Source organism: Dendrobium catenatum, unplaced genomic scaffold (genome assembly GCF_001605985.2).
Source record: "Dendrobium catenatum unplaced genomic scaffold, ASM160598v2 fragScaff_scaffold_913, whole genome shotgun sequence".
NCBI lineage: Eukaryota > Viridiplantae > Streptophyta > Magnoliopsida > Asparagales > Orchidaceae > Dendrobium > Dendrobium catenatum.
This window is the reverse complement of record NW_021319375.1, coordinates 740,094-763,670: the sequence shown is the minus strand read 5'-3', so window position 1 is coordinate 763,670 and position 23,577 is coordinate 740,094. Positions and strand designations below refer to the sequence as shown.

General features: G+C 35.4%; 2 protein-coding genes across 5 annotated transcripts in view; both read left to right on the top strand.

Moving 5' to 3' along the window:
- The first annotated feature begins 1,958 nt into the window (after positions 1-1,958).
- On the top strand, positions 1,959-8,639 carry LOC110109326 (zinc finger CCCH domain-containing protein 56). 2 transcript variants are annotated; one of them, XM_020840351.2, is made up of 3 exons: positions 1,959-2,020; positions 2,106-2,874; positions 7,861-8,639. In XM_020840351.2, the coding sequence occupies exons 2-3, from the start codon at positions 2,115-2,117 to the stop codon at positions 8,139-8,141; spliced, it is 1,041 nt and encodes a 346-aa protein (XP_020696010.1). In that variant the 5' UTR covers positions 1,959-2,020; positions 2,106-2,114; the 3' UTR covers positions 8,142-8,639. The 2 variants fall into 2 exon arrangements, with proteins under 2 accessions (XP_020696010.1, XP_020696004.1); XM_020840345.2 differs by having other exon boundaries at positions 2,106-2,883.
- A 2,088-nt stretch (positions 8,640-10,727) lies between these two features.
- Positions 10,728-23,577, top strand: part of LOC110109289 (katanin p80 WD40 repeat-containing subunit B1 homolog) — a 32,343-nt gene continuing 19,493 nt past the window's right edge. For 2 of the 3 annotated variants that reach the window (XR_002304563.2, XM_020840296.2), the window contains exons 1-2: positions 10,728-10,988; positions 12,624-12,754. Coding sequence is in view for 2 of the 3 variants with exons in the window: in XM_020840296.2 (XP_020695955.1) it covers positions 10,964-10,988; positions 12,624-12,754 (156 nt within the window). In the remaining variant the exon portion in view is untranslated. The remainder of the gene's footprint in view (positions 10,989-12,623; positions 12,755-23,577) is intronic. The other variant, XM_020840310.2, reaches the window with a different exon arrangement.

Below are 23,577 nucleotides of genomic sequence, written 5' to 3'. Positions count from 1 at the left end.
GGAATTTGATGATCTTGGGCTCGTTGGATTCGTCTCGTCGAGCCGTTCGATTCGAGTATAAGCTCGTCAAAATCGGAGACCGTTTGGTAACTCAAATTGCGGTTTGAACCTTCCAACAGTGCTTTGAACCCTTGATTCGGACTCATTTGGGCTCGGATTGGGTTGATCTTGGTGTCGTTGGGTTCGTATTTCCGAGACGCTCAGTTTGACTGTAAGCTCGCTGAAATCGGAGTTCATATGCTCCCGAAATTATTTTTTGAAGTTTCCAACTAGCTTTTGCCTCGAGATTCGTGCCCGATCAAGCTAATTTTTGGAGTACGTATCAATTTTCAATTTCATCTTTATGCAATTTTTTTCCTAATATATTTAAAATAATGAATTTAGATGCTTCTATGCAATTATATTTATTATGTGTTGGAATATTCGAGTAGAGGGAAGATTTGTTAATTGGTGATGGAGGATTAATCAAGAAGCAAATACTAAGGCCCCATTTGGGACGGCTTTTTTTACTGCTTCTTAAAGTAGCTTTTTAGTAAAAAAATTAATTATTGTACTAAAAAGTTGCTTTAAGAAGCAATAAAAAAGCCGTCCTAAGTGAAACCTAAGAAAGCAAAAGGAAGGTATAACAAGGGAGGGGTTTCACTATTTAAGCAAATATCCAAATACAATAACGATATCATCCTTCTACTCGATGGGGACTATATTCCCAATATCGATAACATAAAATCAGAAGTAATTAAGGCTTCATTTGGGACGGCTTTCTTTCTGTTTCTTAAAACAGCTTCTTAATTTAAATTTTTAAATTTTTGTATTAAAAAACTACTTTAAGAAGCAATAAGAAAGACGTCCCAAACGAAGCCTAAATTTAACTAAGGTAATCAAGAAGCTATTAAGTTTGATAATTAAACTTTATAATAAATATGAAGCTATGAAATTGCCATTTCTTCACTTGGGCTTCTTTTGGGATAACTTTTAGTCACTTTTTTTAATTACTTTAATGATATTTTTGTCCTAAGAAGTCACTAAAAAAAACAGTAAAATTTATCATTAATTTGAAAATTAAGCAAAGTTTTAACCATGATCTTAGTAATGGCCTAAAAATAAGCTAAAATTTATCATTAATTTGAAAATTAAGCAACTGGTCATTCTAATTCAATATTATAAGGCTCCGTTTGGGACAACTTTTTATTATTTTCTAAAATAACTTTGTAATACAAAATTTTTTAAACCAATAATTTTTTTACTAAAAAATAAAAAATTACTTTAAAAAGGAGTAAGAAAGATATCACAAAGAAAACCTAAATCTCTCTTAGGAGTGAGAGTTCAACTGAAAACTATGACTTAATTTGTGACAGTTTTCTTATTAATTTTTAAAGTAGCTTTAAATACTAATTTTTAAATTTTAAAAAAATTTCGCTAAAAAATACTTTTTTTTTATGACGAGGAACCGTCTGCTGGCAGTCCGTAAACCCCAGAAATGATTAAGAAAGCTGTCACAAACGAAACCTAAATCTATCGTAGGAGTGGGAGTTCAATTGAAAACTATGACTTCATTTGTGACAGTTTTATTATTAATTTTTAAAGCAACTTTAAATACAAATTTTTAAATTTAAAAATTTTTTCACTAAAAATACCCTTTTTTTAATGATGAGGAACCGTCTGCTGCCACCTTGACTTCTCCAGGGGGTTTGGCGGTCCGTAAAACCCAGCCGACCTATCGGGCCACCTACGCGAATTTGTACTCGCAGCTGGCGCTTGATGGCCCCCATTGAAGGGGCGGCTGCTGCTCGAGGCAATCAAACTCGATATGGGAGGTTCCCACCCGAGAATGCCCACCAACTGAGCTAAGCATCAATGGGTTCCCACTAAAAAATAATTAGTTTTCACAAATACATTTTTTATTAAAATTTTAGTAAAGCATAAGAAACCCTAGCCCACTTCTCACTCTTACAAAAGTCTTCCAGCTTCGTTGCAATCAGGTGGGATTTCAGCGATCCCCTTCCTGTCTGCGCAGTCGTAGGTATCTCATGCCGCTCTCCCTCTCTACATCTATAGCTGTTCACATGTTTTGAAGGGTTTGATTTTAAGGAATTGTACGTTTACAGGAAATCAACATGGATTATGGAGGCAGGTCTGATTCTGTAATTGAGATCATTCCAGATGCTTCTGCAATTTGTTCTGAACCTATTTTACCTTCGCATGATCAATCAATATGGGCCACGGAAGATGATTACCGTGCTTGGAATGGTGATTCCTCCATGGATTCCTTCTCAAATCAAACGAATGATGGTCGACAATCCCAATCCCGGGCGGGGAGTGAGCAGCCCCATAGTAAGAAACCCCGAACATCCTCACAGGCAGATTCTGGACTTAGCAAGTCCAAAGTTTTAGGTAAAATGTTCTTCAAAACCAAATTATGCTGTAAATTCCGTGCCGGGACATGCCCTTATATCACAAACTGCAACTTTGCACATGCTCTGGATGAGCTGAGGAAGCCTCCTCCCAATTGGCAAGAAATTGTGGCAGCTCATGAAGACGGCAATCTTCCAGAGCCAAGGGAGGAGCACCAGATTCCAATCCTAACTACCTCCCCTGGTGTAGGTGAGGGACAGAGATCATACAAGGGGAGAAATTGCAAGAAATTCTATACTGAGGAGGGATGTCCATATGGTGATGCTTGTACTTATCTCCATGATGAGTTGAAACCTCGTGAAAGTGTGGCTATAAGCCTCTCACCGACAGTTGGTGGAGGAGGTTATGCAGCTGGAGGAAATGGAATGAATCAGAAGCCTTCGAATTGGAAGACCAGGATTTGTAACAAGTGGGAGATGACTGGATACTGCCCCTTTGGCAGCAAGTGCCATTTTGCTCATGGTGCTGCAGGTCTTTTTTATCTTTCAATTTGCTTACTTGCATTTTTTAGTCTATGACGAAGTCAAATTGCTAGTAAGAATTAGTATATTAGCATCCCAACCTATCAGTATATTAAAAAATAACATATTAACATTCTAACATATAAATAATTAACAGATTGTGCAAAGTATAAGTGCAATGCAAACATCAAAGTAAGATGGTATATCAAAGTGAGTAATAGCTATTACATAATAGTTCAAAGTATAATAATTGAAAATTTTAGCACAATTAGTGTATCTCTCCCACTTCTATTGTCATTCAACTAATAACATAACAAGTAACTAATCAAAATTCATCATCACTCAGGTGGTTTTTTTAGAGATATCTTCATAATGAATACCTTTATCTCCTTCTTCATCTTCAATTGTGTCAATATATTAAAAACAATCATTTTTTTATTTTTTTATTTTTTTTAATATTAAAAGCAATCATATTCTAGTATAGAATCTAAATATAAAAGCATCACAAACTAGTACCTATGATAATACTGCATTTATATCCTGAGTTGCAAAGACTCTCAAGCAGTTTATTGTGATAGTTATGATGGGGGAGGTGGCACTAATGTAGAAGTAGATGATCTCTAAGGGGACCTCCAAGGAATGAATTGAGAGTCTTCTCTTTGGATGACTTCAACCAATATGTCTTTATACAATTCAACAAAGAAGGGAAAAAATATTACCTCATATGGTATCATGAATTGACTATGCTTGGAATTAATCAACATTGGAGTTGATGAATGGTAAAATTTAATCTCAATTCCCTTGGTTACGAGGGAAATAGGTTGGACTTAAGGGAATAATAAGGTGCACAATGTTTTTTTTTTTTGGGTTTGAAGGGGCTATTAAGATAGGCATGCTTGGGGACTCGGGAAGGATTTTTGGGATGTATAGGATTTGTGGGTTTAGGAAGCTAGTAGAGTGGATAAATTTTATTTAACATAGTTTTGTGAGGAATATGACATGGTTGGGTGTGGGGAGTTGAATAATTTGATGTTTTGGTATTGAAGGGATTTATAGAAGAGTTGCCTATGTTATTACACATGAATGCTATGATGAAGACATTCATGAGTTTTAAAGCTTTATTGCGACTTTTCAATGGACGAAGTAGAGATGGCTAAGTGTAGGATTAAAGCATCATCGTTCATTCATCATCCATTTTGTTTTTCACATTGCCTTGATAAATTCTATTTAAACAAAAGCCTCGCTAATCAAAATATATGAAAAAAAAAAAACAATTCTATACAAAAGCATGGTCAAAATATAAAAAAAACATCAAAAGCTAATTAAGGGCTCTCATGAATAGAGTGCATTATGTTAGCTTTGTGTGGAATTTAGTTGTGTAAATCAATTGGGTTGTACTATTGTCACGTCCTAAATACCGTTTGTCAAGCTCGCCGGGTAACCATAACATTCATGCCTTTTGATGCAAACCTCAAATTTTGTAAGCATTGAAAGCAAGAATAGGTGTTTAGCTGAGTGGATTGAGCATTGCTTTTGACAACTTGAGGGAGAGTGTTGCCCTCGTGCAACCATCCGACGAGCTCAACGAATGGTATTTAGGTATGAGATAATAGTATATCCCAATTGATCGATACAATTAGATTTCACAAAAAACTAACATGATACACTCTATTCATGGGAGCTCTTAATTAGCTTTTGATGCTTTTATATTTTGATCATGCCTTTGTATAGAATTTTGTAGAATTGAGGCAGTTTAGCATGCAAAAGAGGTTCTTTCTATAATATTTTACAACCATAAATATAGCCAATCTTTTATTGAATACTTGCCGTTGGAGGAATCTCAGTAGGTAATTTCTAATATATTTTACTTGTGACTGAAGAAGATGGAAATCCAGTTATATTACTCTATTTAGTATTTCCAGGAACTGGTTTATGGAGATTATAAAGTCTGCACATTCATGTAGCATGGTCTGATGATTTTATTCTATAGATAGGACTCAGACCATTGATCTTGCGCATGCAACTAAGACATGGGCTATTTTTACTACTAGTAATATTATATCATCTGCTGAAGGAATGCTTGTATATGGGTGATACTTTTTATTCTAGTATTTATCAAAATTTCTCTACCAGACTATATGGAACATCTATATGTGATATTTCACTTTTTATATGAATGTTAAGTGTAATCCTTATGCAATATCCTTGTCAAAGAATTAGTACTTAATATAATTGGTGGACTTATAAATTGTTTTTCTTTTCAATACTTTCACAATAAAATATGTATATGGACAAGGGCAACTATGATGATGATTCATAGACAAAAAAAATTTAAATCAATAATTTTTTGTGGAATATAATTGCTTGTTTCATTTAATACTGAGGAAACTTGAAATTGTAATAATTTTCTTAAGGGTTTCTTTTTTCTTAATTCTGTAAATATAGATGAGTAAGTATCACATGAATCCGTTTGGTTGGCAAGAAGGATGAAATGTGAATTTGTAGGCAAATTGTTGAAGATATGAATGATATTGTTGTGACTATATTATAAGTAGTTATTGAGTGATTAAAGAAGTTTCAATTGTAAAAGAGTAGTTTGTTATGTTCTTTGTGATTTGGGTGATATTATTATAAATTTAAATAGTTTCTGATCAGTTTTTTAAATAGACATGATGTGAGTTTTATATAGGAAATTGCCTTTATTTGACTTTATAGGTTAGATAGGTGAGGCTTCTTCTAAATATACAATAACAGCATCAAGTCTTACGTGGGGATTGCTACATGAATCATTTTTCTTTAAAGGATTCATGTCATGATTATTCGATAAGTTTTATGCTGCATGTCGACTACCTAACGCAATCCTTCACTTTTCTTCTCCAGGACTTGTAACCTGACAATGACAGTGTTTAGTTAAATAACAGTGAAGAAAAAATAGAAGAAAATGGGCCATGATTCAATAGAACAATAGGCTTGCAATTTGAGTAAACTTGGAAGTAATACAATAGAAAACCAATAATGTTGAGGATCAAGGCATATTTATGATGAGGTATCACTGCATATGGTATTTGCTCATTTTATTCTTCTGTAAGCGAGGCTTCTATTGAATATAATAATTAGATGATAGAGAAGAAAAAAAGTAAAAAACGGCTTAAACTTAATAGGGCAAGGGCTGCAATTTAGTTAAACTTGAAAGGATTAACAGTTTATAATCAATAATGTTGTGGATCAAGTGATATTTAGATGTGATATTTGTATGGTGAGAAATTTTCTTACAAACAATATAAATATTGACGAGGATGTTAATTCTAGAGTTGAATGTGGATGTTTAAATTGGGTAGGTGCTTTAGAGATAAGATTATAAGAGTTATTATAGACATTTAAAAGTAAACTTAATAAACATGGAGAACGAGCTAGATTTAAGTGCTAACAATATATAAATAAGTTGCACTCTAGTTAAGTATGCTAGAGGTTTAAATTTGTGAGGCCTTTAGAGATAAGATGATATCATAGATATTTAAAGCTAAATTTTATAAATAATGAAGGGATTGGTTAAATCTTAGCGCTAGCATTATAGAAATAAGTGACATTCAACAACAATGTAAGATAATTAGGTTGTAAAATTTGGGAGGATAGAGTACACAAAATAAATGTATTAGGCAGGTTATGAGGTTAATGCATATAATATTATTGAATATAAAGATGTAGAAAATAGTTAAGATGATTTGGATTTTCACAACAGAAATTTGAAGTAAAAGTTTCACAAAGAAGGTCAAAAGTCAAAACTTTGTGTGAAAGGTATAATTAGTATAATGTGGTAGGCCAAAGCTTACTTTTCTTAAATTGTAAAATGACTTGCATAAATTAAGCTAACAACAGATTTATTAGCAGCAGCAACAACAACAACAACATCAAGTCTTTGTCCCACTACGTGGGTTCGGCTACATGAATCATTTTTCTCCATTGTGTCATGTTAAAAGTTAAATTCTCGTTTAAATCTAACAAAGAAAAATCATTTCTAATATTTTCTAACCAAGTCTACCTTTCTTAACATAAGTCAAATCTAATACTTATACTTTTCTAACCGGGTCATCGGAAGGTCATCGTTTTATGTGACCAAACCATCTAAGGCGACTCTCTCTAATCTTATCTTCCATTGGCGCTACTCCAACCTTTTCACGTATATGCTCATTTTGTATTCTATCTCTAAGGGTAAGGCCACTCATCCACATGAGCATCCTCATCTCTGTAACAATTAACTTAGGATTATGCTTCTCTTTTAATGGCCAACATTCGGCACCATAAAGCATTGCAGGTCTCACCATCATCTTATAGAGTTTTCCCTTAAGTTTGAGGGGAACTTTTCTATCACACAACAAGCCCGATGCATTCATCCACTTCAATCATCCAACTTGAATTCAAGCAACAGATTTAGCACTCAACATAAATGAATGGAAGAAAGTACATTAAGCTCACCCCAAAAGTTTGGGATAAGGCTAATCTTGATTAGGATTATGAGAAACCATTGGCCATGCCATGCATTGTCTAAATATTTTATACTTCACCCTGCTTTTGTAAAAGTAAGCAACTTCCTGAATGCTTATATTTCTCATTACACTTACCATTCACACTTCAAACTAATCTTTTGTGGTTCAATCGGTTTGGTTGATTCAACCAAATCCTTTATCCCTGCAAATGTCACAAGTTAAAGTTAATTAGTCATAGATTACAACATGAGTAAAAAGGTAACATATCCCTAAGAATAGAAGAAAAATACAACATAAAAAAGTTTTAATATTGCTCTATTTTCCTATCATAATGAATAGGATATATGATATGAAACTCTTCCAAAAGAAATAGACAAATCCATCATTTTCATTCCTCTTATTACATACAAAAGCACAAGATGATCATTTAATTGTCCATGATATCGTCAGATTTAGTATAATTTCATATAGCATATATTTATATTTAGCTTCATTTGTTGCAGAGCTCCATAGATATGGTGGAGGATTGGTAGAAATGGAACCCAGAGATGCTTCAGCAACAACAACAGACTTGAAGCAGGCCGGTGCATCGACGAAGACGATAACAGATGCTGTTGTGGCATCAAATACCTCAGTTCCTCATGGAGATGCTTATCATGTTGGAGCTCCTGCACAGAGATCAAACATGGTAAATCAGAGACAGATTCAAAGACCAGTCCAGAACTGGAAAGGGCCAGATAAGATTAGTAGGATCTATGGGGACTGGATTGATGATAATGAGTAAAATCCTCTCTCTCTCTCTCTCTCTGCACTCTAAAGCTAAAAATTTGAAGAAAAAAGAGGTTGAAATATCTTCAGAGTTGCTTGATGTGGTGGAAGGATTCAGCATAGTTGCTGGAACTTGGGTCTCGTTTGGGACGGCTTTTTTGCTGCTTTTTGAAGCAGCTTTTTAGTATAAAAATTAAAATTTCTGTACTAGAAAGCTATTTTAAAAAGCAGTAAAAAAGCCGTTCCAAACAAAACCTCAATCTATTAAAGCCAGAGTATGGAATCTGAGCTACCAGGAATTATGATCCATCAAGTTTGTATCATGTTTGATTATCTATCTGTACAATAATAAGGTTTCTTAGAATTATGAGTATTGTCGCTTATCGGCATCATCAGGAAATTTGAGTTTGTAAGATTAAGGGGGCAGAAATTCCATCAATTATGATGCTTGTAGTTGTTTCTTGTAACTTATTTTCTCTGTTCATATGTGAATTAAAATAATGTTTTATGTCCTTGTTGTAGGAATCTGATAGGCCAAAAACTAAAAAAATTGTGGCTTTTAATTTTTAGTATTATTATATGTTAGAAAATTTGTGGCTATAGAGACTGTTTATTATCTAAATTTTGGATAAAGATTCATGTTTTGTTTGGGACGGTTTTTTTACTGTTTCTTAATGTTATTTTTAGTACAAAAAATTCAATTTTTATTATAAAAAGTTACTTTAAGAAGCACTAAAAAAATCATTCCAAACGAAGCTTCAGTGCGTATATATAAAAGTTGAAAGAGATATTAGAATATATGATTATATATGCGAAGAACATTAGTTTAATGCCCATTCGGGCTCGTTAGGATTTTTATTTGGGTATTTTGTTAAATTTGATTAGAACAAAAAACACTTAATCGAAAGATTTATATCGATCACCTTGATCTTATATAGATTGTTTATTGAGTATTTGAGTTTTTTTAATAATTTTAGAATTGAATGATCTTGAGAAGGGGAGTTCGTGACTAGAATTTGTCCGACAATATTCTACGACATCATTGATGCACGAAGAGAAGCGGAGTTCAAGATAGAACTTGTTGGGGAAGCCATTGCGACAAGCGAGCTCTTCAGGACGAGCTTATTGGGGGAAAACTAAGGTTTTTTTTAGATGCTTTTTTTACTGCTATTTAAAGCAATATTTTAGTACACAATTTTTATGAACTAGAAATTTTTGTACTGAAAAACTGTTTTAAAAAGCATTAAAAAATCCGTCCCAAACGAAGCCTTAGACGACATTGATGGTTTGTGAGGAAAAGAGGAGTCCAAAATGGTGTTAGCCAAGGAAGGCATTATGAGACCTGGGGCATGCTTGTTGGTAAAGGCAGAATGGGTCCAATACATGTGAAGAAGGTGATGTTTGAATAACAATTCAAATTTAGTTGTAATAGAATGTTTGAATTGTTCTTTATTTAAAATGGGTTTCATTAATAGTTTGTAAATACAATAAAGATTAATTTTTAGTTATATTTTATTTAAAAAATAATTAGGGGCTATTTGGTCGAATTACATAAGGGCGTAAAGTATTCCAAATAGAGAGATTTTGAAAATTGTAGTGTATGGTCATGAAAATAGAATGCAAAGTAACGTAAATTAAATAAAGTGTAAATGATTCTAGTTCATTTTTGAGCAAAACCAAACTAGTCTAATTTTGAATGAGAATGATTTACACTACAAACAAGCTCACTTAAATCCCTTCAGCTGCCTTCGACCACCACTGTCAGCCACCACCGCCTGCCATCACTGTCAATGCTGGCTACCACCACCGCCATCGATAGTCTACCACCATCACCGCTAACTGCCAACCATCACCTCTACCATCCTTCAGCCACCATCGTAGCTGACCGCAACTATCAGCCGACGACCGCCACCCCTCCATTGCCATCACCAACAACCACCATCTGCCGGGGGCAATCATATTTCCTCTCACGCGTTACTTTCTCGTAAAAGAGTAGAATAATGCTATACACTAAAAATATGATTGGCGCATGGATCTCCACGTGTCATCATCTTGGTGGATTACACCAAAATCCAAGTTGGCCATAGGTTTTCTACCCCCGTGGCCTGCTCATAGTAGCCTCACAGCCTAAACACGGCCGACATCCGCTAGCTACTCAATCGTGGTCCCCACACCGTGATTAATTTCGCGGTTTGCTGTTTGAAACCAAACATCCGATTTAACTTAGTTTGAGACAGCTTTTTTTATTAATTTTTAAAATAAAATTTTTGTTAAAAAATTAAAATTTTAGTATACTTTAACAACAATAAAAAAACCATCACAAATAAATCCTCGATCTTCGCATCAGATTGTGGCTCCCTCGAATTCGTGAAATTATTCTGCTTATCTTATAATTATGTCACAATATATATATATATATATATAATTGTATAAATTAATATTAATAATTTTTTATGTGATAAAAAATTTAAATGGTAAATAAATAAATATAAGAAAAATATACTATTTATATATAAATATGTAATAATTAAATATATAAGTCACTCATTTTTATTATAATTATATATAGCCGCGCGCCTTATTTCAGTCAAATAAAAAATAAAGGAAAGCTTAGTAGAAAGAGTGAGCAATAGAAACAGAAGAAAGAGCTGCACTGCGTGCCGGACTCCACTATCCGTGTCCTTTCCCTTTCCTTCTCTCCCTCGCTGTCGCTCATTCTCTTCGTCTCTCTCTCTCTCTGCAAAGAAACCTTCCGCTTCTATCGAAGGAGCGTAACTTGAGTTGAACCTTGAAGCTTCATTGGAAGAACAACCGGCGGAGCCGTCGAATTCAGGGGAAATGGCGAAGCGGGGCTACAAATTTCGTATCCTCATATTGATCGGCTTAGATTCTGCTATCTTCCGGGTTGATTTCTTCCTTTGCAAAATTATAGCTGCTCTTTGATGGTGATTTGGTTTTTGGATGGGATTGAGATGGGAATAGGATTTCTATATTGGGAACTAGCGGCTTACGCTTGGCTGGCAATAGGATTCGTCTTTCATTCGGCATTTGTTGGATGAGTCTTATACGTCACTGGTATTTTTAATGATTGTTTAATTAGATGTAGGCTGATGACTTGTTAGGGTTTGCTGCTGTAGGTATTTACATCGAAGACATATTTCGTTTGCTTTTATTCATGTTCTTCATTAGACTGATCTTTTAAGCTTATGCTATATTCTTGGTTTATGTTCCTTTTACAGCGTTATTCTAAGTTGAAGCTTTTGTATGGAATCTATAAATACATGGGTCATCTTCGAGGAAACGTATATCCCAGTCGTGGAAATTTGAGATAATTTGTTTTTCTTTGGATGAAACATGCAGCGTATAGGGCAAGTTCTTAATGTTGAAACCTCTACTATATGTTCCCAAAATCATTCAAGTAATAATACCCGGGAATCTGAAGCACTGGACTGGTAGTGGAGCATGTATCAGTTATAGTTTATTTATGTGGAATATCGAAGGAAAATTAGATAATGCAACACATTTTGGAGCTATCTTTGCTACAAGGCAAGTTAGTTTGTAACAAAGGCGCGGTGGCCTGTAAGTAAGGCCACTGAGAACTTGCAGATTTACTGCCATTTTGTTTGCTAGAGGATTCCATGCCGCATGATTTATCCATCATGATTATCCATTAACGTGTATTTATGTAGACTATTCATGGAGGATCACACAATGCATTATAGTTTGGAGCAATCTTTGTTTCATGTCACGTTAGTATGTAGAAAAGGCAGTTTTCTGTCTAAAAGAGGGATGAGAAGTTGTGGTTTTACTGTCATTCTGTTTGAGGATCTTGTGAATTGTATGTCCCATGTTGCCTCCGTCATTATTTTAATGACCAATTTGGTTACTGAAATTTGAGTCCGGGCCTCTTTTATGTTGTTATTGAATATGTCATTTCAGATTCATTGTCATCCTTTTGGGAATGAAGTTGGGATTTCCCAGCTCATCTCGTGTTATCCATTGTTTAATGTATTCTTGAAAGCGTTTCGTTGTGGTTAATATTTGAAATATTATGTATTAAGGATTTCTTATTTGTAGCTTTGGAGTAACTAATTGGATTCAGATTTAGACAATACTACTTACACTGTATAGACAGTTTTTGTTTTGGAGTTGAAATATTTTTCATCTTTATTGTGCACTTGTGCATACATAATGCTTGCAGCTATGACATGATTTTTCCATTATAGTTAGCACTGTATTGATTTTGATTTTGAATAGGACACAATGGAGAAAAATGGTTCATGTTGCCAACCCTAAGTTGTGGGATAAAGGCTTGTTGTTGTTGTATTAGTAGTAGTTAGCAATGTATTGACTTATTTGTTAAAATGAAAATGTTATGGAATAATTGGGCAGAATTTGATGAAGGCTTTGCTTTTATCCATTTAATAATTGAAATGGGGGACAGTTGAATAAATTACGATCTTATTTATCAAGTTCTTTTCCCTGACTTTGAGAACAGAGGAATTTGTAGCACATGCAGGTGATGTCAACTGTTTAAATATAGGAAAGAAATCATGTAGAGTTTATGTCACTGGTGGCAATGATCGTGCGGTCAATTTATGGGGCTTTGATTCATCAAATTCTTTGCTGGTTAGTTCAACTTTCAATGAATTTTTTATTTTATTTCCCTTATTTTTAAGACCATTGTTGCATTTGTTCTATCCATTTTTTTTATCTTATGTGAACTTTGCTCACTAATCGTAGATGGATTTATACTTTATTTGATCTTTGATATTATACCATCCCATCTAGGATACCATGACCTTTGTATGAATACTTAATTAGATACACACATGCAATAATGATAAAGTGTAAGATATACCTATTATAAATGGTTTTTAAGTTTTTTGTATTGGTTTCCTATCCTTGGTATTGACACAAGGTTAACAAATGTATGATGTAACCAAACAAACCGTTTTAACTATATATGTGAAGCATATTAAAATATGTGGAGAATTTGAAATCTTTCTTCTTCATTGAAATTATTTGATATTAGCCAATGTAGTCTAATTTAAGAATAAAATAAGAAAGATAGTCTACTTCAAAATCAAGAAAATAAAGGAAGTGCATGCGAGTTACGAGAACAATCTCAAAATTATGAGCACTACTATGATTCCAACCACAACCTTGAGAATTGAAGGACGATACTAAAGAACCTAGTCTAGGATTTATTTCGAGCAAGGAAAATGAAGGCATACCTAAAATTTTATCACGATTCGCCCAATCAAGCCCGAGAATTTTGTTAGCATAAAAGATTAGATGTAGTGACTTTTTAAAATTTATAAAGTACTTATATTGCCTGTCAATTACATATACAATTATTTATCTATCAAAATAACTCAATTAATGATAAACCTCAACAATCACATAGTTTATCCCATTAACATAGAATAAATGTTAGCAACTATAACCATTAACACAGCTTAAAAATATGATTGTGTTAATTCCTATTTTTAAGAATAAAGGTGACGCACAAGAGTGTGTGAATTATAGAGGAATTAAGTTAATGTGTCATACTTTAAAACTATGGGAGCGAGTTATGGAGCGTAGGTTGCGGCGTGATACTAATGTTTCTCAAAATCAAATTGGATTCATGTCGGGTAGGTCTACTATGGAAGCCATACATTTATTGAGAGGTTTGATGGAGAAATATAGAGAGAATAAGGAGGATCTTCATATGATATTTATTGATTTAGAGAAAGCATATGATAAAGTTCAAAGAGAAGTGCTATGGAGAGTTTAATTCAAAAGATAGGTAAGTGTTCTAGCAAGAAAGAACAAATAACCAGCCATAATAAGGAAGATAGAGATTGCAAATTGTATATGATAAATTACTCAAAATATTAGACTATACTCGAAGCTCTGGTGGAAACTTACCTCTCAGAATGCGTTGATGTAATATGTCACCTACAACTGCATCTTCGTTTGCACTTAGTACGTCTAGCATAGAGCAACTCGTCCTCGAGTCATGCTTGCGACATTAGAATATTCAGGCATGCACTGATTTGTAGTTTCCCGCCTAGCGATAGGATTATGACCATTTGTTTGAAGCGAGGCCCTGGCATGCTAGAATAGTACCTTGGAGCATGTGCTTGACGAATGACTGAGTATACTCATCTTCGCCCGGAGAATGAAAAGTAACTAAATGGCATTACTTCTCTTGTACTAGCTATATTCGTCAGAAGAGCAGTAAGACAAGTTATTATGCCGAATTAGGGTGCAACTTGTATTCGTGATAGAGTCATATCACTCGTAAGAATGACGATTTACATTGCGTAGTACAGAAAAATTAGCGATCGGGCGAAGGTGAGCCATGCAATGAGGCGCATGTATAAGTGATCGCGACCCAGATCGTATATATACTGTTCCTTGACAACTTCATCAGACAATGTAGAGCTCACAATAATTATACTTCTATGACATCAAACATACCGATAAAAAATATACAAGCGAACTTAGAACTCGGCGGATAATATGCGAGCAAATACTAATCCTATACCGGAAAGTCATCGAACGCGGACGCTGCATGCGATCCGAAGAAATGTGTCATTGATAACTGCGACCAGGACGCAATGATATATGAAGTGATCAGTCCAATAACAGTAGATGGCACTAGTCGTAAGCAAGGAAGGACTCATGCCCTACTCACTTATTGAGCAGTCACGGGCAATAAGTCTATATACAGAGTAGCATGACCCGGTACTTGATAAAATCCTAAATACTATAACGAAAGATGTGAGAAGAAGTAGGAGCGTAAATTGATAAAATAAAGTACTTAATATAGGAACCGGGAACGATGTAAAACATAAGATGAACTAAGAAAAATAAGTAAAGACAAAATAGATATGAAATGTAAGAAAACAATAAATAGCTTAAGCATAAGACACAACCTAAAATTGTTAAATCAATCTTTAAATGTCATAAGAACTCTCAATACAATCCAATGTTTGGACTAATCCTGTCGCTTAACAAGAGTGCGACTATGCAAACTTCCACAGAGTATTATATTGTATCCTAAACAGTACTCGAATAAAGCATACTGATGAAAGAAACAAAGTTCTGTGAATAGAGATTTTATAATATAAAAGAGAATAAGACAATTTTAAAAAAATTATTAAAAAATCATTCCCAAACACGCCTGTGCTCAGTATGTAGAATCGAGCCGGGACGTATGAAATAAAGAATTCGCAGAAATCAACTCGTAACATCAACAGCTAACTGTTCTAAAAATCGATTCTGATACACCATACTAAACTCTAGTACCTTGCTGCTAGCCAAAAAGATTGCATGATGTAACTGTCTAGCTCCATATTATCTCTTCAAACCATAGTGGTCGCTCACTAAGACTTTCTATGAACATGTCGCGCTAAAGCAAAATAAAAAAAGTAAAGACCGAATAACCAGCTTCCTCAAATTCTTCTAAATCCTATATTGTGTGGAGCAGCACAAAAAGAAACTTAATACAATCTAATACAATATGAATTATTTATTAATCAAAAGAATATAATAGTTTGAAGTAATGAAAAGACTATCATTACATAAATTCTTTAAACACATCAGACAATAGGAGCATCAAGCTGCTCCTAGCTGAACTACCAGGTCTCCGGACTTCTTTCGGACTCACTTCTCCAAGACCATAAGAGATCGTCAACACTGCTCTATAGATCCGTATATTTGAATGTCGGTTTATTTGAGTGGAGGAACCTAACAAACATATGAAGTTACTAATAAAAAAAATTATGACGCAATATAAAATAAAATTATTTGTTATTCATATAACAAAATAAAAAGAGAATGATACGTTACGTTACCTACTCAGGTATATCACAGTTCTACATTATCTACTAATGAATAAGCTAAACTCGCACACCGCTAATAACGTCGAAGGTCACACGCTGCTTAAGATCAGAAAGAAGGTCTAGCGGCTAGTAGAAGAGACACACTGTAGGCGGGCTTGATGGGTGGTGTGGAGATAGTCATAAGGATAGAGGATATTGTGGAAAATAGAATAACCTATAAGGGGCACAAACATACGGTGAGAGGGAAGTGGTAACAGTTATGAGGTAGGATAGAAGAGATAATACGACAACAGACTGGTAACGGAATGGGGAGTAATGTAGATAAAAATGTGGGCTAATCCGAATATCCAATAGAGTTGGATAAATAAACTTTGTATTAGGCTGAGGCTGTGTAATAGGAATGACTGCTATAAAGGCTGAAAGCTGTGTACCAGAGCTGCAGACCATTAGATGTAGCAGGACTAGCAACAAGAGGTGTCACATTACAGTACGATACTAGAGACTAGGTGGTACCAGCTGTATGAACTTCTTACTAGCGGACCGTTAAAAATATTTTTTATCAATCCTTATTCTAGGCTTCTCTCACCTGAAATTACATATGCCACAATAAATAAAAGAAGAAATATCAAACAAATATGAGTAGAACAAAAATATAATAAAAATAAGCGCAGTATGCACGTAAAGCTAAAAAATAGAGTCAAGTTAAAAGCAATGAAGAGTAAAAAAAAAGCAGTGTAGTACACTAAAAAAAACAATGCACTCTAAGATAAAATAGCAAGGGAAGATAAAATAAAATAAGGCCACATAGCTAAAAAACATTTAACGATATCTATGATATGTTAACTCACCATTTTTGATACAGAATCAACAAGTTGCAATAAGATGAATTACTAAAACTACAACAATTTAAACAGTAATCATACATTCTATTACACTCATGAGTTATAGAATCTAACATACCTTAAACATGCAAATGCGTTCTCTAATATAATTTGAATTGGGTCATACGCTACATTGATTGGGAGATTTGTTAATAATGTAGACATAACCTCTCATTAGATAGTAACTGATAGGGTATTACTATAATGAGGATGTTTTCCAATTACTCCCCTGATTATTGGTATTCATAACTCCCAGCAGATACAAGTCTTTTTGTCTCTGATTGACCGCTATGATAGTTAGACATAATAAGCAACTGATGTTCCTGAAAGGGAATGATAAAAAGGAAATAAACAATATAGCATTCTCCTAACTAACAAAACTTACTCTCTGGTAAATCAATAAATGGATGAACATCTTCGATAGCCTGCTAATTTGGATACTAATATGGAATCAACAAAATTCACAAATTGAAAGAAGATCACTGTTCCTCTGAACCGGGATATATTCAAACCTCCTTAATATTTCTTGTAATATCCGTAGTATTCAGAATCATCCCTTATGGTGTTCCATCTTAACCATGACTCGTTGACATTTCTGCTCTTCTTTCCTTCACACAGTAATTTTGTCTGGAAATTTATAAACAATAACCTAAAAAATTTTGATAACATTGTTACTAATCTATTTGGTCCCCAAAGACTAACTCAGATAACTTAAGAAATATCTCGCGAACTATCTTAAGATGTGTAAATTCAAAATAGTACATCATGTTTAATTAAATTGGAAAATAATATAACATCATTAGTAAAGAATAATTATACAAAACATAAGACCTGATTTTATAACACGCAAGCAGTGAATCTTTTTCCATCTATCTCTGGAATCTCTCTGTCATGTACTAAGACTTAAATGAAACTCCTATCACAACTTTTGTTTGAGTTGAAACAAGTCTAAAGAAATAAAAAATATAAACAACTTAACTCATACTTACTCGAGATCATGACTCAACATTCATACAAGTCAAGCAAGATGTAACACATATGTGACTAATGTCAACTATCATCGTCTTATCGAATAAATAAGCGCAACAACGAGCAGAAAAAAAAAAGATACGCCCAAGATGCTAGTCGCCAAAAAAAAACAAAAACATCATAAAGGCTTCCAAAAATTATCGCATAGAAGAATTACGAAAATATCTACAGAAGGATTTACCCCAAAAACATTTTGCAGTATGATAAACTTTACCTGATGAGATTATTGTATATCAAAAATTAATACCGAGAAACCAAATGAGTTGTCTCGTATGTTAAATTGCGTCAAACAGATAGAGCCTTACGGTCGTGTTTATTCTTAGAGGTCTTCTTAAGTTGTATTTAATATCTCGTCAGAGAAGGATACATGTCTACTTATACTGAACGGGTCCCACAACAATAGCCTCAATAATGGTAAAAATGAACAGGAATAGAATGCTCACAAGTCATGAATCAAAAAAGCTTGGATGTATATATATCTCTAAGTTGATCACAAAATGAATGGGACATTTGCTGCTGCACTAAGCAGTCAACTTCTCCACATTAATTGTAGAAGAGCATAAATTTTGAAGAAGAACACTTAGCTCAAGTCAGGGGGCTTTAAAATCTGATTGGAAGTAAATAAAGCATTGAGTAGTAGACAAATAATTAGACCATGAAGACGGCTGGGTGCAACAATCATTGATTTCAATCGAATAATCTCCACTTGATTCTTATTCAACACACTGATTAGTATTATGGAAGAATATCCATCAGGTTACTCGTAAGTCTTCACAAATGTCCAAATATACCTCTATTTTTTCTCCTAAAAGTTAATAAGTGAATGGAGCTTATGAGTATTAGAGAAAAATTTTCTCGCTCCATATGTGATTCCAATAGATTTCACTTCTACAAATCTCCTTTAAAGTCCATCTTGTTTATATTGATCTTTTGATTTCTCTTTGATGTCTTAATGTATAATGGAATTATATTATCAAAACATTTTCTCATATATTGCATAACATCAAGTATGGTCTAATCAAGTTGTTCTCTCAATATGGCAACCGAGACCAATAAAATACTTTTGCTTTTGTCCCCATTATGTTGTCCTAGAAATATAACTGGCAATTCTGATCTCATCAACTAATTCTTGGAGATTCATTATGGTGGGCCACGAACGGCTATCTTTCAAAATTTCTTCACTACTGAATCTTGGAGATGTTGAACACCATCACTCATTTATTTTTTAGTACAACGGCTTGCTTTATTTCGCCTGAAAGGACTGACTTTGAGTGCAAAAAATCGATGACAACGACACACAAGTGTTTTCTGCTACCATATTTAATATGTGAATGATTTTGTATTTTCCATACATTATGGACAAGCAACTTGCCGTGAGATGTCCAACCTGAGAGCTACTCATATTGTCAGAAAAGGTCACCAATTTCCAAGAGTATATGCTGCTCTTATGGTAAAATTGACTGTATTGTGGAGATATCATATGTACTACCCTCTTCCACTATAATATAACGTTAATCATCAATCAGAGGTTGTAAAAAACTGATAACGTCATCTTGTAATTTTGGATTATGTTGTCCGGAAGATATATAGCTCATAGAAACATTAAGGAGTAGATCATACACATGCTGGAGGAAGGTTGTAAGCGATTGAGTACACCGCCAACATGATAAGGTGGTACGACTGACTGAATGGGTAAACCATCTGCAGGACATCACAAACCTAAATCTATATTTCTTGGTTTTGCCGAATGGTGGGATGTGTCGATCAATAGTGCTTCCAAGCCTCGTGCTTCTGATGCGATATGTTGTATAACAACCTTCTTTGGGAATGTGATATTTATGAGGATCGTCATATGTGCATAAGCATGATCTATGGATAGACATATAAAGCAACAATAACAAGCGCTGTAATTTAAAATTCAAGTCTCCGGAATTATTGAAAGAAGTGATAACATCTACTACCAGGCAACTCCTTTTGTTCCGTTCTATTTCTCGTAGTTTGGGTTTGTGAAATCTTGTGCATGCAATGACTGGCATAAGAAGCATTTCTGGCGATATCTTAAAGATATAATGCATCACAATATTCATATAAAAACAATACCTATGATTTATGTTGATCAAACTAAGTTTGAATAACATCTTATAGTCCGATTATGATCTGGTAGGAATAAATTATTGTTCGAGTTGGTTTCCTTAAGCAGCCTCAATGAATTATATAAACATCACATAAATAGAAGCAAACGATATATATTGCAGATACCTGATGGCTTAAAGTCTACACTAGCAAATGATAATTCTGATGAATTGGGACTCCTTGTCCACGATATTAGGGTTGTTGGGTCAGCATGCAATAAATCATGAAAATTTTGTGCCTCCGTATTTCGGTATAGTCTTTCGGTAATTTGTTCAAAGCTTTGATTCCCAGTTGGCATCATGAACTAGAGTGGTGGCTAGATGGAGGGAGGGAGCGGGGAGTTTTGCGGGCGAGCTCAGCGAGAGCGAGGGGGGGGAGAAGTGGGGGGCTGAGGGGGAGCGTGGAGGGGAGGGGCGGGGGGGGGGGGGGGCAGTGATGAGTGGAAGGAGGTGGTGGGCGGAGTAGTGAGCAGGAGGGGGGGGGGGGGAGAGGGGGGGTGGAGGGGAGTTACGGAGATGGGGGGGGGCGCGGGGGAGGGGGGGGGGGGGGGGGAGGGGGGCGGAGGTGGGGAGATGCGGGGTGCGCGGAGTAGGTTCTTTGGGGTGGGGGGGGGGGGGGGGCGGGGGGGGAGAGGGGCATGGTGGGGAAGGGTGTGGTGGGGGGAGTTGTACAGTGTGTAGATAGAGGGCGATACCAATTTGTTCTAGAGGGTGCATTGGGGTAGTTTGTGTTTAGAACATGGGACATCGGAATATTGTTCCTTCTGAATACAGATAGCTGCGATGGACTGTATTATTGGCATGCTGAATTTGAGAGAAATGATGTTCACGGGCCCAGTGTGAAGTGATTCATGCTGTTAAGGGTGTCGATCGTGGGAGGATGGAAGTGCGAGTGTATTACATCCAGCTATTTTTGATTTCTAATAATCATTGAACGTAGTATATATAGGAAGGTAAGTAAGAAATTAATGAGAATTTCTAATTATATCATGGGGGTATTCTAGATTAGTGGTAAGGGGTCGAAAGATGAGTGGTGGGGTGAGCTGTGTTAACAAGCTTATTATTGATTGGATCGCTCAACAGTACAATCCTCCTCACCTAGGTCTAACTACCATAAAGCAAAAAGATATGGGATCGTAATATTTTGATCTCCATATATCTCAACTTTAATCTTCAACTCCTCTCTATTTTTATCAACAAACACATAGTCATTCTAACATAAAAGCAGTGCACATCATAGGTTACATTACTCCTAGGCAAATATCTATGTGCTGACAACCATTGATAAAAATAAAAAAAATAGACTAACTGTATTGATCTCATAATCCAAGTTTACGCTTCAACTCTCTCTAGTCTTATCAAGACAAGAATAATAATCATAACAAAAAGCATTGCACCAAGTGTGCCTCTAGCAAATGTTTAGTGCTAACATGACTAATGGCAAAAAGATATGGACTAGATGGTGATATTACATAATCAAGTTTTACTTCTAACGTGCCTCTCTAGTCTTTATCAAGCAAGAAAATGATCAACAAAAAGCATGCACCAAATACATGGATTCTCTTAGGTAAAATGGGTCTAAGGGATAAACGCAATGAGTATTAAGAATAAAGATATTGTTACTTAAGGTAAATCTATATGAAAGCGCATCGGAAATAGCCAAAAAATTTAAACAAACCTCGTCAATCCCCTCGTGGGTCTCATGAATCAAAAAGAACAATAACATGCAGCAAAAACAGATGCAGTTAACGCAAGTAACAGTCCCTCTAGAATTCAATGCGTAGATTTGATAAACCTGATTGATTAATACTGCAAAAGAAATTGGAACTTAAGCTAAATCCTAGTTATTAAATCAACTCGAAATATACCAAGAAAAATTGAAAACACAACTTCGTTATCTCTTTGGCGGGTGGCGCAGATCAGAGCCTATATCCTAGGCGAGGAGAGAGGCGGGCCAGCCGCGACAGGCTGAGGAAGGTGAGGGCTGGCGCGGAGTTCCGTTGACTGTGAGTGCAGACCGGACAGAAGTCCGGTGAACCGTAATTCCGTCGATGTCCTAGACACGAGACGCGACAACGCCGACGGGCGACAGCACATTCGGATAGTGAGAGAATGGAAGGAAAGCGAGTGAGCCGGACAGCAGGGGGGTTCGGCGTTCGCGGAAGTAGGCTTGTTACGCGTTCTCAGGATGGGACGCGACGTTCTTCGTATGTATTGGAGACAATACTATGACCAGTCGGTATCTATTTCCGACGTCTAATCGTACCGGATATTATTTTTCCAGTTGGAGTATTGTAAATACTGATCCAGTGGTGTAGCGCGATGTAACCGCGCGCCGGGTAACATACGCCGCCTAGATAATTTATCCCCGCTGTAAACGTAGCGAAACGGAAAAATGGTTCCGTCGGCCATCCTCCTATACGCGAAATTGACTGTTGGATAGGACGGTCGAAAGACGAGGAGCCCGTCGGATTTTGCCGCAAAGAACGAAACATGCGTGGCGTGAAGTTTACGGTGCGCGGCGTATTCTTGCGCCGAGACAGAAGTGCGCAAACGTTTGTCGTCGAGCACATATCCCGCCGTAACTGGCGCCGTTTATTACTCCGTCCAGAAATTTCCGCCGACAATCGCGAGGCTGGTATTCGGTGTGTTTTCTCCGTGTAGTGTCGCCTAAAACTAGATTATGTAGTGTAATTGTTTAGTCACAAATAGGAAGGCTTCTGAAGGATTTGTGGATTTGGGCGAGTCAGTCATTAATAAGATTATCACAGTTTTAGATAGTCTTGATCTATTGTTCATAAAGGTGAAGTCGAATAACGATGAGAATATATCAGTAGAATTCAAGTTAATGGTTTGAGTGGATGTGAATGATCATCGGTATTGTGGGATAGAAAATGCCCCCTCAATTTACCTTAAGGGAAAATTCTATAAATAGCAAATGGGGTGGTGAGATTCTAGATATGCCTGTTATGTGCTGAATGTTACCTAAAGAAGGAAGCTAATACTAGAGGTTTAAGTGTTGACGATTATGTATGATGCTTGCTGGATATGGGTGTTTTAACCTTAGGAGATGAGCATATGACGAAATGGCAGTATACGTGGTGAAAGTTGGTGAGTAAGCTTTAGTGGAAGATAAGAATTAGAGAGAGTCACGGTTAGATGGTTTGTTCACAATTAACGTGAGGACCCTTCGGATGATACCGGGTTTGAAGTTGATGGTATTAATTGACTTATGTTAATAGAAGATAGAGGTAGACCTAAAAAAAACTTGTTGACAAAGTATTATAAAATGGATACTTCATTATTTAGTATTTTAATATGAAATTTTGAATTTTAACATGCAGCACATAATGAGCCGAAGAAAGGGATTCATGTAGCTGGACTCGAAAGATATAGTGGGGAACACAAGGCTTGATCTTGATATGTGAACGTAATATTTGCACCATTCTGAACATCCTTTATTTAAGTTTCAATAATAATATGAAAAGTTTAGTAATGAGACCAAAATTTTTTTTTCATCTCATAAAGCATTTTCACCAATGCTACCCTCTATTCGGAAATATTCATTTCAG

Coding starts and splice junctions, on each gene's coding strand:
- LOC110109326 (XM_020840345.2), top strand. CDS start 2,115: ATGGATTATGGAGGCAGGTCTGATTCTGTAATTGAGATCATTCCAGAT. Junction 2,884..7,860: donor TTTTGCTCATGGTGCTGCAG/GTCTTTTTTATC, acceptor CATTTGTTGCAG/AGCTCCATAGATATGGTGGA.